Raw genomic sequence first — 16,169 nt, forward strand, 5'->3', positions numbered from 1 at the left:
TCCAGCTCCCTTGGACGTCTCATCCCAGATGACCAGGTGCCCATTCACACCTGGGGGCTGGCCTTCAGCACAAGTCCAAGGCAAGGCTCAAACATGCATCTTTGGATCCACAGCAACATGCCTTACCCACTCTGTCATCAAACCCTGGGCCAAGGACTGCACAGGCCTTGTTGCTCTTGGCACGCCAGATTTATGTTGCTTAATTTCCACCTCACTAGAACTTTTGTTTCTTTTCTTTCTCAAGAAGCAAATCTAGCTCTATTTTCAAACAAATCTAGCTTTCCCCAGTAACTATTATCAGTAACTATTCCAATTTCTTAAAGTTTACATTATATTCTTTAGTTGGTGAACCTCTTACGAATATAAAAAACTTGTATCAAATTCATCCTCTGGATAACACTGAAGTGAAGTGACCCTTCCATTTTACAATTGTTATCAATCCTTGTCACAACTTTGTTTCCCTTTTCTTAACAAGCACAATTATTTAATTCTTTATCTTAGTTTCAAAAGCTTCCTTATTGACCTCTGCTGCACTCACTCCAAGGCAAGACATTGCCTTTCTATTGTAACATCACATTGTACAAAGTGTTCCAGAGTAAAATGTAACAGTCAGAGTATTATTTTCATGAGCACCCCATTCACCCATAAACATTTTAAAGAAAAATGTAATCAATCATGTAATACAAGACAAAGACTCTATAGAGTTCTCTATCTTGGGAGTCTGTGGAGCAAACATCTAGTCAGCAAAGCCAAGTGATTGAATTTCCTGCAGCCACTTTCCTGCATATTATTTTGTCAGTTAAAGATAGAATATTTATATTTGAAATCTTTTCAAGTTTATGTATTGCAACATTAGCAGTAGCATTCCACATCACGATTCCACATCCATTATAATAATATGACTTTTTAGCAGATTTGTTGCTTTATGAAGATTTTTAGAAACTGCAGGATGCTACATTGCCTGTTTACTCTGTTCAAATGGGAGAATAATTTGTCCTTCAGTTTATAAATTTTTCCCCAAGTACAACTGTCATTTCTGTGTTTGTAAGGGCAAGGTAGCAGTTTTGTGACAGTTTCACTAGAGGGCTCCTTAACTTTGAACAAAAGCTCAACTTGTGCAACACAGGGGATGACTTGAAAGTTAATCACAAATATAAAGCCCGGAACACAGAGAACAATGTATAACATTCCTTTTACAAATAAAATTTTTCTGGCTGAAAGTAAGGCCGCTGATAAACTGTGATCCACTGTCTGCCTATGAAAGTCCTGAGACATGTTTGTTTATATATTTTTCCCTATACTGTTTTAGATTTTCTTTTTTATTACTTTTCTAGACTTTTACTATTTTGTACCCAGAGAAACTGCTTCTGTATAACTGTTACAGTTTCCTCCTTTTATTTTATTTCATGTCATAAATAATTACCTAAATGACTTAAAAACAAATTTAAAGAAAAGCAGATCCCAAGCAGCTGCATGAGTCAGCCTGATTAACTACTGAGAGAGTCTATATCCCAATCACTCCCCCATTATTCTGAGGAAAAAGGAATTATCAGGGAGATGGGCTGAATAACTTGTTCAAACTACTGCTCTGATTCATCAGAACTCATCTGCATAGACTTAACTTTCACAATGAATTCTTCGATAGTCCTCTCTATTTAGACATGACCTCCTCAGACTCAATCATTAGGAAGAGAAAATATTATCCAGATTTTTGTTTAGAACATTTGTAGTTGCATTGTGACAATTTTATCAGCACACCTTTAGAAGCAGTTAAGTATTTGCACAGTTGCAATTTCTAGTTTGAAACTCACAATTCCTAGATATTTGCTAACATTCTGGGTGAGAAGAGAAGAAGATAGAGGAAAAGGTGGCCAACAAGAAGGCTGACAGAAAAGACCAACCCGGGGCTACCTGGAAGATGGTCGTCTCAGGCTCCAGGACATGCAGGGCTAGGGCTGCCCCTCCCCTGGCACTGCACAACAGGTATCCTCACCCCACTACATATGAGGAGGTTCTTATGGAGACACCAGAGGAAATGGGTAGCTAGTGAACTGACACCCCCAAGAGAAGGTAGCGGTGGGGGGCACTCCTTTCTGCGAGGACCCATTTGCCATATAGACCTCCTAGCCTGAGGTCTGCTGCCTCCCTGGGGCCCACATCCGGGATGTCACAGAGATGATCCCTATGCTCGTCCAGTCCTCTGGCCACTACCCCATACTCCTCATCCACATGGGGACGAATGACACGGCCAGAAGTAATCCAGACCGGGTTATGAGCAACTACAGGGTCTTGGGGGCTAGGCTCAAAGGGTCAGGGGTGCAGGTAGTCTTTTCTTCTGTGCTCCCAGTTACAGGCCATGGACCTAGGGGGCATGAACAACGCGTGACCTGGGGGGCTGGGGGGGCATGGCAGCAGCGGGAGCACAGTGACGGGAAGCTGGGAGCTCCCAGAGACGCTGCCGGTGCTGGCAGTTGTGGGGGGCAGGATGAGCATCAACCAGGGGTTGGTGACCACCTGCAGACACCGCCGGCAGTAGCCAGTGGCGATTACTGACCACCTGCAGATGCCATCGGCAGTGTTGGCAGCAGGGGTGGCGAGTGGCAACGGCCCACAGGTGCCACCGAACCCCCCTTTCATAGGTGCACCGCCATGCCACATGCATCCACATGCACCCCCTACGCATTGCCAGTGGTAGGAGGGAAGGATGCATCAAAGAAATGAACTGACAAGTCCAGCAGCGGTGCTTCGGTTTCTATGACCACAGCACACTTCAGGGAGAGAGGACTCCTGGGAAGGGACGGAATCCACCTAATGTGGAAGGGTAAGTCCTGTTCTCGGCCAGGATGGCCAATCTTTTAGTTGGGGCTTTAAACTAAGATCGCCTGGGATGGGGAAACACTGACTGGAGCATGCCTGGCGACTGACATGTAAGTGAGCTCCTAAGTTGGGGACACTAGGAGAATCACAAGAATTGCAAGAACTGAAGGAATGTTTCTCCCTCAGCGTGATAGGAAATCGAGGGTCTCAACTGGAGGACTCAGGTGCCTGTACACTAATTCCAGGAGCAAAGGGAATAAGCAAAAGGAGCTAGCCCTCCTACGCTTCAGTGGGCATTACAATCTCATAGGGATTATGGAGACCTGGTGGGACTCCTCACATGATTAGAACATAGCCATAGTGGGCTACACCCTGCACAGAAGGGACCAAAATAGGGAAAAAAGGTGGAGGTGTGTCTCTCTATGTGAGGGAGCAGTACACCTCCTTGGAGGCCAACATGTTCAGCTCCAAAGAAGAGCAGCTCAAAACCCTCTGGGTCAAACTATGCCGGGGGAGGTGTGGTGAGAGAGTCCTAACTGCTGGTGTATATTATAGACCACCAAAGCAGGAGAAGGAGCTCAATCTGGAGTTCTCTCAAGAACTGGCAGAGGATGCACGCACATGGGACATGGTCATCATGGGTGACTTCAATTACCAAGACATCTCTTTGGAGGAACACTCGGCTAAGTCGGATTGGTTGCATTGCTTCCTGACCTGTATAGAAGAGCTCTGCCTGACTCCAGAAGTGCACGGACCAACCAGAGGTAACGCTCTCCTAGACTTGGTCTTGGCCAAAGGAGACAATCTGGTGAGCAACTTGAATATAGAGGGTAGCCTGGGCGACAGCAACCACTAAACCATCATGTTTGCTGTTTGTCGCAAGGCAAGCGAATCAGCAATCAGGGTCAAAGTTTTGGACTCCAAAAAAGCGAATTTCAGTGGGCTCAGGGCAATAGTAGGGGAAGTGCTGCAGGACCAGGAGCCAAAGATGACAGGAATGCATGAAGAGTGGTAGTTCCTCAAGGGTATGATCCTTGAAGGACAAAATAAGTCCATTCCCATGCAGAGGTAAGGTAGTAGAAGGCTTGGGTCAATAGGGATATCATGGTCCTCTTGAAAAAGAAGTAAGAGGCGCACACACAATGGAAGCTTAGGACAGACCCCAAGGAGGATTACACAACAACAGCCCGCACTTGTAGGGAGCAAATTAGAAAGGCTAAGGTGGCAACTGAATTTAAACTAGCAACAGAAATCAAGGACAAACAAGGACAAGTTCTTCTTTAGGTATGTAGGGAACAGAAGGAAAACAAATGGAAGTGTGGGGCCATTGCTCAACAACTCAAGACAGCTGGTTACTGACACTCAGGAGAAAACCGAACTCCTGAATGACTACTTTGCTTGCGTATTTCACCGGACTAAGGGGAAAATCATATTAGATAAGGTTCAAAATGGTGGCATGGTGGGAATGACTGCCTTCCTACTGTTGACATTAAGCTGGTGCATGATCAGTTAGAAAAACTAGAAATTTGTAAGTCAGCAGGACTGCATGAACTTCATCCGAGAGTACTGAAGGAGCTGGCTGAAGTCATCGCGGGACTTGTGGCGAAACTCTTCTAAAACTTGTGGCACTCAGGGGAGGTCCCTGAAGACTGGAAGAGTGTCAGTGCTGTGCCTGTCTTCAAGAAGAGGAGGACCCAGGGAACTATAGGCCAATTAGCCTGACTTCTATCCCAGGGAAAATCTTGGAAAAATTCATCAGGATTCTGTGTGTGATACGCTTGCAGAAGGTAAGATTCTGAATGACAGCCAGCATGGCTTCATCACAGGCAGGTCTTGTCTTACCAATCTCATCTCCTTCTATGACCAGGTAACTCGCTGCCCGGATAAGAGAGAGGAGGTCAACACTGTATACCTAGACTTCCAAAAGGCCTTTGATCTGGTATCCCATGAAGTTCCCATGGGAAAATTGGAGGATTAAGAGGCTTAACTGCTCGAGAGTTAAGTGGGTAGGAAGCTGGCTACAGAGTAGGACCCAGAGAGTTCTAATTACCAGATCTGTGTCGCCCTGGCGAGAATTGGCCAGTGGTGTCCCTCAGGGGTACATGTTTGGTCCAGTGCTTTTCAACATCTTTATCAATGGCTAGCAAATTGCCCATCAACAATGACGGAAGGGGGAAAGGGGGCCAGAAGGGATAGAGCACCACATGCCACCACTGCCTCCCAGGAGCAGGAGGGGGTGGAGCTTGCATACAAGAGCCGCCACTGCCAACCACCAGCCTGCACTGCCACCACCCTGCATCTGGCCAAGTGCCATCTCCCCTTCCCTCCCTGGAACAGGGCTGTGGGTGGTGGCTGCCATCCACTGCTCCGCATCCAGCCACACGCCACCCCTGCATCCAGCCCTGCAACTACCCTCCCTCCACCCTGCATCCATCCAGCTGTGTGTCTGTCTGTGCCAAGTACTCTGATTGGTTGGTTCAGTAAGCATTGTGACTGGTTGCCGAGACAAACAATCAAAGTGTTCCAAGAGCATTGTGGACAGATAGACAGACACACAGACAAATGGACTACGCCCTTTATATATAGAGAGAATTTGGATGTGGGGGTGAAGAGCTCACTGGCCGACTTTGTGGACGACACCAAGTTATGGGAGTGTGGTCATGCTTGAAAATAGTCTGCAGATACATGTGGACCTAGACGGCTGGCAAACTGGGCAGATCAGAACCAGATGTAGTCAACATTGAGAAGTGTAAAGTGTTCCATCTGGGGACGAACAATCCCCTGCATACTGGCTCAGTGGACTAGCACCAAGACTGAAAGGGACCTAGAGGTAATAACAGATCATAGTATGAACATGAGCCATCAGTGCAATCCTGTAGTCAACAGGGCAAACAATATTCTGGCATGCATCAACCAATGCATATCAAGCAAAACCAAGGAAGTGATTTTCCCACTTTAATCAGCATTGGTGAGACCGCAGCGGGAGTACAGTATCCATTTTCGGGCTCCACACTTCAACAAGGACGTGGAAAAGCTTCAGAGTTCAGAGAAGAGTCACCCGTATGATCAGAGACTTGCAAGGCAAGCCATACTGAGGGAAGGCTAAGGGACTTGGGTCTCTTCAGCCTAAAAAAGAGATGGCTGAGAGGGGACTTGCTAGAAGCTGACCACTATATCAGGGGAACACATCAAGAGATTGGCAAGCAACTGTCCACCAAGGCACCCTTGGGAAAAACCAGGACTAATGGCCACAAACTCCTGGAAGACTTTTTCAGGCTTAACACTAGGGAAAACTTCACAGTTAGGGTGTCTAGACTGTGGAATAAACTCCCTCCAGAGGTGATGCAATCACTTACCCTAGAAAGCTTCAAGAGGTGACTGGACGATCACCTCGCTGGGGTCACCTGACCCCAGCTGTCTTTCCTGACTAGTGCAGGGTGGCTGGACCCGATGATCTTGGAAGGTCTCTTCCAGGCCCTTACAATCTATGAATCTATTCTAAAACATTCTCATAGTTGCAGTCCCCCCTATATATGTGCATTACTGCAGGATTTATTTTTACGGAATTAGTCTCTACGTATGGAAAAAGAGTTTTGGAAAATGGTAACCTCCATCCCTCTCAGAAATTTCTAAAGTTGTGTTATGGTACATTTACAAGGCATTATACAAAGGTCAACTCTGCCTTCCCCAAGTAATTTTTTTTCTATCTCATTTTCAAACATAAAATTATTTTCTCTGGATCAATTTTCACTATAGCCTATCAATCACTGTGTATACCAGGGCTGTTCAATTGGTGAGCCACAGGCAAAGGATTAATGTACAGTCCCTGAGCTTTTACTTGGTGCCACACACGCCATCATTGCTGCAGCTGTCGTCTCCAGGCTCTCTTCCTCTCCTCCAGCTTTCACTCTCTTCTTTGCCCTGAGGGGCAGCGAGGAACAGCCCACAACACTGGGGCAGCCTCCCTGCACAATGCAACTTTCACCAGTTCAAACAGTGCAGCAGAGGATGGGTGTTCATGCCTGTGGTGCTGGAGGGCAGCAAGGAAAGAGCTGCCTACATGTACAGTGCAGCAGGGGAGGGGAGGGGAGGACTCACAGCCCAAAGGCCCATGGCGCATGCTATGTGGCCACCAACAGCTTAGAAGTTAGACAGCCCTGGTGTAGACTAACACAAACTTTACTTGAAAAACTAATATGCAAAAAGCCTTTTGGTTTAATTTCTTCTACAGTTAGTTATACAGTAAGTGAACGTTCTTATTCCAGTAATTAGATCCACGTAGGAAACCTGACATCTTATATGAAATTCACCTGAATTCAGTGGGAGCTTGCTTGTGTATGGGGAATAACATTTGCAGAATCAGGAATTGTTCCTCTTTGTTAAAAGCTGACTTCTTTCTATGGTCAACGCTTGGATAAAACCTGCAATCCTATAATATATTCTAAATCCAACATGCTTTCCAGTAAACACAATATTTTTTTTAAATATGATCTTCGGAGCCATTGATGTATATTTGTATAATTTCAGCAGCCACATAGGAATTATTTGGCATGAAGTTCAGCTGCATCTCAGGCAGTCTGTACAGAAATAAACAGACAAAAGATCTGCTTTCTTGAATTTCGTAAGTACAGTAGGAACTCTCCTATGCTTCAGAACTAGGAAACTGTTCTACTTGCTCTTAATAGCAGAGTTTAACCGTCTCTTCAGACTTACTAGGTATGGATGGTTTATGTCTTCATACAGTAGACGATGGCAGTCCAACTGGTGGCCCACAGGCTGCATGCAGCTCCCAAGGGGTTTACTTGCAGCCCCTGGTCTGCTGAAGTCTCTCCCACCACTTTCCATCTGCTGCTGCCAGAGTCCCTGGGCTCCCCCTCCCTCCTCCAGCTTCTGCTTCTTTCCCTCTGCCCATGGGGACTGCACAGGGTGGCATGTCCCTGGGATCAAAGGGGCCCACAGCCTGAGGACCAAAGGAGGGAAGCCATGTGATGCAGAAGAAGGGCCATACAGTATGATACAGAGAGGGGGCACGCACTATGTGGCATGGCTTGGAGGGACAGATCACATGGCATAATACAATATATGGCATTGCAGCTCATGTGGCACATGGACTGGGGAACAAGCATCCTGTGGCAACTTAGAAGTTGGACAGCCCTGTAGTGGAAGATAGACTGGCTAGCCTTTGCTTCTTAAAATAATGGTGCTTCCTCCCTCTCTGAACTTGGTTCCAACCCAACTTTTAGAACACGTAACAAAAATTATAAACTGTAATTTATTCCGACTGTGATTTGAAGAAGAAACCAGGACTGAATGCTACCATGTGTTCATACATAAAGTAGGAAATTCCCACTTACAGAAAGGCCGCCTTAAAGCCCCTGCACCATTTAAGTCCTACTTGAAATCAATCTTGATGGCTTAAGCACAATTTGCGCTCAGCTTTCTGCATAGTGATGAATTTTGCTCTGAATAAGCAACAATATTTGTGTAGCAAGAAAATACTCTTGGATTTTTCTGTACCTGTGATCCAATCACGTTTGGAGAGGGTGCAGTAGATTGCTGCTGCTGCTGATGGTGGTGCTGCTGTAGTTGCTGTAGTGGTTGCTGTTGTGGTGTTTGTAGTTTGTTTTCTGACGGTGCCAATGGCTGTATTTGAAACTTACTGTCTGGCTGCTCCTGCTTTACTATCAGATTCTTCCGCAGCTGTTCCACCACTCTCTTCTGCAGATGAAAAGAAACAAACAAATATAGACAGGTATAGTAAGTAGTTGCCTACACTATAGCAGAAGGATCTATCCTACTGGATTATATGGTCATCACACAAAGAAGCCATACTGTCATCCTAGAGAGGCATATATTATCACTTAGAAATAAAAGAAATCCTGACTATGGGATTGCCTTAAACAATTAATTTTCTCTTATTCTACACAAGATGAAATGGGCAGCAGGTTAATGACATACAGAATTGTTCAATAATTCCAGCAGGATTTCTCTTTTTCAGAATCTGGGACAAAGTGTGGTCTAGTAGAAAAGCACCAGACAGGTCCACATTAGAATGGAGTTCTGTTTCCAGCCCTGCAACTGGCTTGCATGGTGATTTGCTCAAGAGCAGTTGCCTAAGCTTTTCTGATAAGCCTTAATACCTTCCATGGTTTGAATCAAGGCCAGAACATTTTGCTGAGCCCATGAAAACTCCCCAAAAATGAATCAATTAGTGAGCCTCTGGAAAATCTTAGTTGCTGTCTACTCAGTTGAGACTTGTTAGAATTTGCCAGCTAAATTCTCTAGTTTCTATCTTCACTGAGCATGCCTCAGCTTGAGGTTGAAAGAGCTGACCAAGATTTTCCTTGCGACTGGTCCTCCTGGAAGCTGGGGAGCCAGTTTTGTACAATGCACAGAAATTGAGAGCAGAGCGACTGTCTTTACTATACACTCATTGCTGCCTTTTTCTGGCATCTGGGAAACAGCACTGCTCAAATACAGCAAGGGAGTTAGCCAATCAGGGCTGCCCAATGTACTGCTGTTATCTGGTGCCAGGCAGACTAAGGAAACCTGCAGAGCATACTGAGATGTGTGCACAGGGCCCCTCTATGGCTGCATAGTGTCAATGCTGCAAGCTCCACTCTTCAGGGCCTTGGCATTCAAAGGTCTGTACACACAGCTCTGGGTAAATTTTTGTACCACAAAAACAAAACTGGGAGAGTTCTCCCAGGTTATTCAAATGTGTGTATGCAGCCACTAAAACTATTTCCATGCTGAACCTCCAGTTGAATCCATTATTTCCAAATCACAACAACCCTTTGCTGTTTAGCAAAAAGCTGTGAAACTGCATCTCTATTACTCTCTACTGGCAGGTCCATATGGCCTTCTACTGCTACCATTTAGTTCAGGTATAGTAGTATAGCAGACTGCAGTCTGGATCTAAAAGTTCCAAAGTTGTCAATAAACTACAGGAGATCTCAGAATGGTCCATATGATGGATTTCTCAGTTTTGTTTTTAATTTACGTGCTCATCATGATATAGTAACTATGAATATACTGACATGGTGCAACACAGCACTGTGTAAAAGCAGCCATTTTGTTTGAAAATGTTTGAATTGTTTTCTTTTATAACACAATAAAAAATAAAAAGTGAAAATAAAAGTAAAACATTCCTAAAAACCTGTAATATTTTTTCAGGAATTTTCCTTAGTAGGGAATTTTGCAATTTCTTGTTAAATTGAACTTCTAGACTGTGCTGCACAGCTCAATTTACATGGCTCTTAGTTCTGAAGTCCTTGCCTAAGGAATGTTAAGGCAATGCTGACATCTACACTCCTCCCATTCCCACCCAGCTCCAGAGTAAGCAGCATGTATAAGATCCCACATTGGAGGGATTAAAAGAACACACAATGCCTAAGCACACAACTTAAACTTGTGAATTTGCATTACCAACCTTTTTGCAAAAGACTTAATTCAGCAACTATCAAGGGTACCGAGCAAAAGTAATCTGGCTGCTAGAAATGCTCTTTGGTATTCTGAGGAGGATCAGCTGACAACCTTCTCCAGGATTCTACCTCAGATACAGGAGATTAGAGAAACATAGCTCCAAAGTCCCTGAAATTTTGGGAAATTAACAACTATTTATTGTATACAGAAGAGTACCAAGAGCTGCTGATGGCTAACAAAGCCCTAATTTATTTGTTTTTCTTCTAGAGTAGGGAGCAAACAGCAGCAGCAGCAGCAGCGAGAATATTTTTGTAATCCCAGAATTTTATATGGAGTTTTAAATGGTCTGTGTATGTCAGCCCATTCATACATTTAACAATGGAACAATCATTTAAAATTGCTTTCTGAAAACATCAGCTATGTTAACAAGCTAACTAAAGTGCCATGTCAGCAATCAGAGACAGGAACTGAAAGAACATTTCCAGAAAGCAACCGGGAGTTGAGGGGGAGGAGAGGAGAGCAGAGCAGGAGAGGAAATAAAACAACACAAAGCTCTAAATACCTGCCAAAAAATGAACTGCACATAAGAACTGCGCAGGAGACTAAAGAATTACTGTACCCGACACAAACAGGAAGGGTGCTTTTCTTTTCCACAGCCATCCATATGAAATTCAGTGATAATGTTGCTCTTCTACTGATTCCCTAACTCAAGGAAATCCGCGGCAACAGTGCAAGAACTCATTCTCCCACTTGTTCTTTACAAAAGGAAGGATCAGTAGTGAAATGTTTAAAAACAAAGGGGAGGAGGGAGCCAGGAACGAGTACTCCTTTGCCATCCTGCCATCACAAGGTGACAGCCAATCAGAAAAGACGTTAGAGGAGTAGGAGTCAAGTGAGTCACATCACATTCACACAACTAACTGTTCCTCCCCCAGGCCCTGAAACAAAGCCCAGGAAAGCTGGGGAGAAAAACAGGAGAGAAAGACACACAAACTTTTATTAGGACTCCACAGAAAAAGGAAGGTTCTGCATATTTGGCACAGGACAGATTAGGGAAGCAGAAAAAAGTTGTCTCTCTGGAAGTCAATACTCTCGCCTTTTGCAACTTGCTGTGAGAGCTGCTAAGCAGCTGCATTTCCTGCCGTCCATATTTATTATCAGCATAATCAGGTGGGAAGAAGGACCAATGCTTTCACATTTTAGAGGTAAAACTGAAGCTGGTGCAGAACACTAATTGCTTTTGCTGTGTCTGTTAAATTCCTCCTAACAACTGGCAACAAAAATGCAACTGCGTTGGGTAAAATCTTACTCCACAGCCTCAGAGAACCTTGGGACTCTGTACTTAGTACTCATCAGGGATCCTGGTTTCCTCTGTTTAAAAATCACAAATTCTAAAATTAAAACTCCCCAAAATCTGCATTTTTCCATGATGAAAGTGAAACACCACTTTATATATAGGTACACGTTGAACACAATGTTGTATTGATATACTTACAATTTTAAAGCAATGTGGAAGCCTACCCCCGCCTCAATCACTATATTAAAATAAATTCTAAATACCTTTAAATTTTGGTGTTTGATTTTGGGTTTTTTATCACGGAAAACAGGCGCTGCTCCCCCTGCCCCCTTCGCTCACTGGGATGCGGGTCCATCTCCCACTGTCCCCTCCGCTGCTTTGTGGCACTGAGCAGCTCTGATATGCCATTGTCCCTCACTCCCCACCCACAGCCCCCTGGCTCTGCCAGTGCCCCTCATTCCCAACCCACAGCCCCCTGCCCTACCCAGCCCTGCCAGACCAGGCCCCCAGCTGCCAGGGCTACAGGGCCAGGGACCAGGGTCCATAACTCCCTGCAGCAGCACCCAAGCCACAGCTGCTGCCTGACTGAGGCAGCAGCCCTTGCTACCCTCTCCCTGGGGCCCCCATGGTCCAGCAAGCAGGACCTGGCATAGCAGGGCAAAGCAAGACCAGGTGGGGAAGCTCAGTGCTACCACTGAAAGACCCACACCACCATAACAAGGCCCCCCTGCCCACCCAGCAGCATAGGGGGCAGAACTCCATGCTGCCATCCCTACAACTGCCAAGCACGAAGGGGTGACCTTGCCATGGAGGCCTGCGGCTCACAGCAGTGGCACTGAGCTTCCCCACCCTGCTCTACACTGCTGTGCTGTATCCTGCCTGCCAGGCCACAGAGAGTCTAGGGGGACGGCAGCAGGGCAGGGAGCCTGAGCCCGCAGCAGCCAGCCTGCACTCCCCCCTGCACACAAATCTGGTGGGCACATGCCCCCCATAACCTCTCCCAGGAGTGAATCCAACAGTGGGGAGCCAGCCCCCCCTCCACCCCCTGGACGAGCCACATGTGGCTCCATCCCACACCCTACCCAGGCCCTGTGGCTGCACGTTCCAAGCCAGGGCCCCTAGCTGGAACTCTGCCAGCCTGCATGAGGAAACCCACTTCCTGCTTTTTTCTGGGTTTTTCTCTTTAAAATGAGAAAATCTGTGTTTTTCTCCTTAAAACGTAAAAATCCATGTTTTACCACATTACCCTGTGGTGAATGGAAAATCTGGATCCCTGCACATTATCAAGAGTGGCTGTGAACTGCACATGCACAAATAATTTAGCTTCACCTGAAAACTCTTAGGATTTTCTATGAAACTTTTGGGACCCTTTCCAAATTGAGACTTTAAACAAGATCTACCAGTTTTCAAACACTGTTGCAGTTTGCACCATGCTAAACAAAAACAAACAGAGGCCCAGTCCCAAATGAGATCTGTGAGAGCAAATCCTTAAACCCTCACAGGGCCCAACTGATGTCAATGGGGATCTGAGCAGGTTTAAGTGTCCATTCACTTGGGGACCACATTAAGAAAACAGTAGATACCCTTTCTACACAGGCTTTTGGCTGCAAGGCAGTTTGTGGGGGGAAATGCTGCCCACTTTGCAGCATTAAAGCATGCTAGAACAGTGTTCAAAAAACGATTTTGAACCATGACATTGCCAGAACTATGCTTAATCAGTTTTGAACACAATTTGTGCTCCAATACGTACAAGGTCTTCAAGGTAAATTTGCAATGCCTGCTGTAAAGCTCTAACCATGTGTTTTCTATTTAAAAAAAAAAAATCAATGGGGTTGGCTTATCTAAAATCCTGCAAAACTCCTTAAAAATTCTCATTAGCTCTGGAAACCTCCTTTGCAACTTTTCTGTCCCTGGTCTTATTAATAGTTTCCCAGCATTTTTAAACTAAGATTAACTGTCAAATGTAATGTGACATTTTTTTTCTGTACCTGCCTCACAGAAAGGGAAGGTTTTAAAAAAATTTCTGCGCTCCTCAATAGCAACATCTTCCTCAAAAATGAAGAGTTATGAACTCCCCTCCCCCTTCTACTGGTTGATTTTCACCTCAAGTTCAATGCCAACCACCTCTTTCACCCCTGAGAAGGAAGAAATGAATAAGCAGTCACTGAATTTGCTGTTTTTTTCTGTGTTCTACCCAAAGAAATAATTGCTAGTACTCTGCAGTAGTTAGTATCAAACCACTTCAAAATCTATTTGTCAAACGCTGCCCTTTAAGTCTGCTGCATAATGTTAGGACTCTTATTCCCCTGACACCCTCATCACTAGGTCTCATCAAGACCCGTTCACACCAAAGAGTTCAGAGAGTCCTTGACACCTTATGTGACAGCTTCTTACAGGTAGTAATTGTAATCAATATTGTGACATTCACTGTTAGAACGGTCTCATTTACATAGTGAATCCAAACGTATCAAGGCATAAAAGAATTTTCAAACCAGAACATCTTATCGGCTTCCGTGATGCACAGACCAAATTTCCTGCAACCTTCTGGCCTTCCAATATCAATATTAATACCAAACCCCCCCTGGATTTTTTAAACTGATTTTTTATTGTTTTCAATCAAGATTTATCTTATGCAAAGGTTTACATAAAATACATATAAAGACTTTCTGGGGCAACCACATATTTTACTTCCTTTACAATGCAATTTCATTAACTAAATATTATTTCCATTTTCTACCAAAAAAACTGCAAGGAATTTAGCAACTTTAGTAATTAATTCATAAATTCTCTTAGTGATTTTATATTTTCTTTTCAACCAAAAGAGCACATCTACCAAAAATATCTCCAACAGAAGAACATTCTATATTTACTTGTTTAAAAGTAGCAAAGAGAATGAGAGGAAAAGGTGGAATATTACAAAGCTGCACTTTCTATACCCTTTTATACCATGGAAACAAAGCTTGCTCAGTTTGAATTTACCAGCTGCCTGCTATTGACTTGCTGTAACTTTCCACCAACTCCAGGAAGTGGACTATTAAGTATACTCTACTACACATTCCCATAATGCACTAGGAGCATTCTCTAGGATTTAATATTTGCCAACTGCTGAGAGTGAATGATAGGATAAAAAAATATTTCAAATAGCCCAAAACTCCTGTCTGGAAAGGAAAAAAACGCAAAAACACAAAAATGCAAAAGGAAAAAATAAACAAAAAATGGAATTTCCTGGCTATGCCAGACCTCACTAAAGGCAATTTTATCTTCTATCACCCCCCCAAAAAAACCAAAAACAAAACAACACTGGTGTTGCACCTAGTGAGAAATATAATACCTATGGCCTTAAAAAAAAGTAAAAAAGGTACCATACTTACATTACAGAACGAAGAAAAGGATTCTGGTACACCCCCTACTTGTTTATTCTTTTAACTGGAAATTATGTACACAGTAAAACAACAACAGGAATAGAAAAAATGACAAGCTAGTTCTAAGTGTGAGTAGGTTTCAAGAGAAGGATAAGTGTATAACTATCCTTCAGTCTAAGATAGCAAAAAAATGAAAAGCTGTATCAATGAAATATGACTGCAAGGACAAATATTTATAATGCAGAATTCTAGAGCTGTGAAAATAGAAACTGTTATACAAATAAGGGAATTTTATTCCAGTGACAAAATGGTAAACGGTCTATTGGAATTTTTTTAGATATTTGCATGGCTATCCAGCATTTTCACAGAATGATCCTGCTCCTACTGCGCTGGATTTATCCCATAACCTTTTATTAACGGAAAATGCCAAGCTCACTAAATTAGAAAGCATTTGATTCTTTGAAGCTTAGCAGGAAGTTATGGTTCCACATTTCACAGTAGTGACTGAATGAGTACCTACATATTTATGTGAAAAAATAATGCTGGCTTTGGGGCTTATTCTCTCTCTATATGCATGTAACTGCCATTAGCATCAATGGGTCTGAAGTGCCATAGCCACAGGACAGATCCCTTTGCTGAGAATGATTATTGAAATGTACACAGTTATTCTACTCTACACTTCTCCTATCAAGTTTATTTACATTCTAATAAGCAAATGCATACATTTTTCAAATACTTAATTTAAAACAGAAAAATATAAACTCTACCCAAGCCGTGGCTTCACTGGCAACTTGCCAGGAGACTAAAGGATGCATTTAATGGTGCAAATTCATCACTGTATTAGTATAAAATGGCTTCACAACCCTCTGATACCAAAACCACCCTTGAGCAAAGCACTGGTAAGTTCACAGGCACCCTAAAATAGGGGATATTTTAGGCCCGCCTAAGGGTGCAGCAAGGGTGTTGTGTTTGGTGCCACACCATCAGAAGAGTGCGAGAGGAGGATAAAGTGCCTCACTATCTAGTAGGGGACCAGGCAGTTATCTTCCATTTAGTTTAACTGTTGGAGGGAAGAGGTTGCACAGCCCCATGAGTTATGAATCTGTTTCTCTAAAGCAGAGGCAGGCTGGGCAATTATTTTGGATGGAGGGCCACTTAACTAATTTTGGTGAGGTGTCAAGGGCCACATACATAAAATCTTTTAAAAGATATAATTTTAACAAATTATAAATAAAAAACAAATCATATACTAAAACACAAATATCTAC

The 16,169-nt window shown here is 43.8% G+C and overlaps 1 protein-coding gene across 11 annotated transcripts in view; it reads right to left on the reverse strand.

The window, feature by feature from the left end:
• PHF21A (PHD finger protein 21A) overlaps positions 1-16,169 on the reverse strand; it is a 194,675-nt gene that overhangs the window by 42,326 nt on the left and 136,180 nt on the right. For 10 of the 11 annotated variants that reach the window (XM_019551193.1, XM_019551196.1, XM_019551194.1 and 7 more), the window contains one exon: positions 8,335-8,535. In XM_019551193.1, the coding sequence (XP_019406738.1) occupies positions 8,335-8,535 (201 nt within the window). Of the gene's footprint in view, positions 1-8,334; positions 8,536-10,861; positions 11,015-16,169 lie in introns of those variants that run through there. The other variant, XM_019551197.1, reaches the window with a different exon arrangement.

The sequence above is a fragment of the Crocodylus porosus genome, unplaced genomic scaffold, assembly GCF_001723895.1.
Source record: "Crocodylus porosus isolate Cpor-Errol unplaced genomic scaffold, CroPor_comp1, whole genome shotgun sequence".
Taxonomy (NCBI): Eukaryota; Metazoa; Chordata; order Crocodylia; family Crocodylidae; genus Crocodylus; species Crocodylus porosus.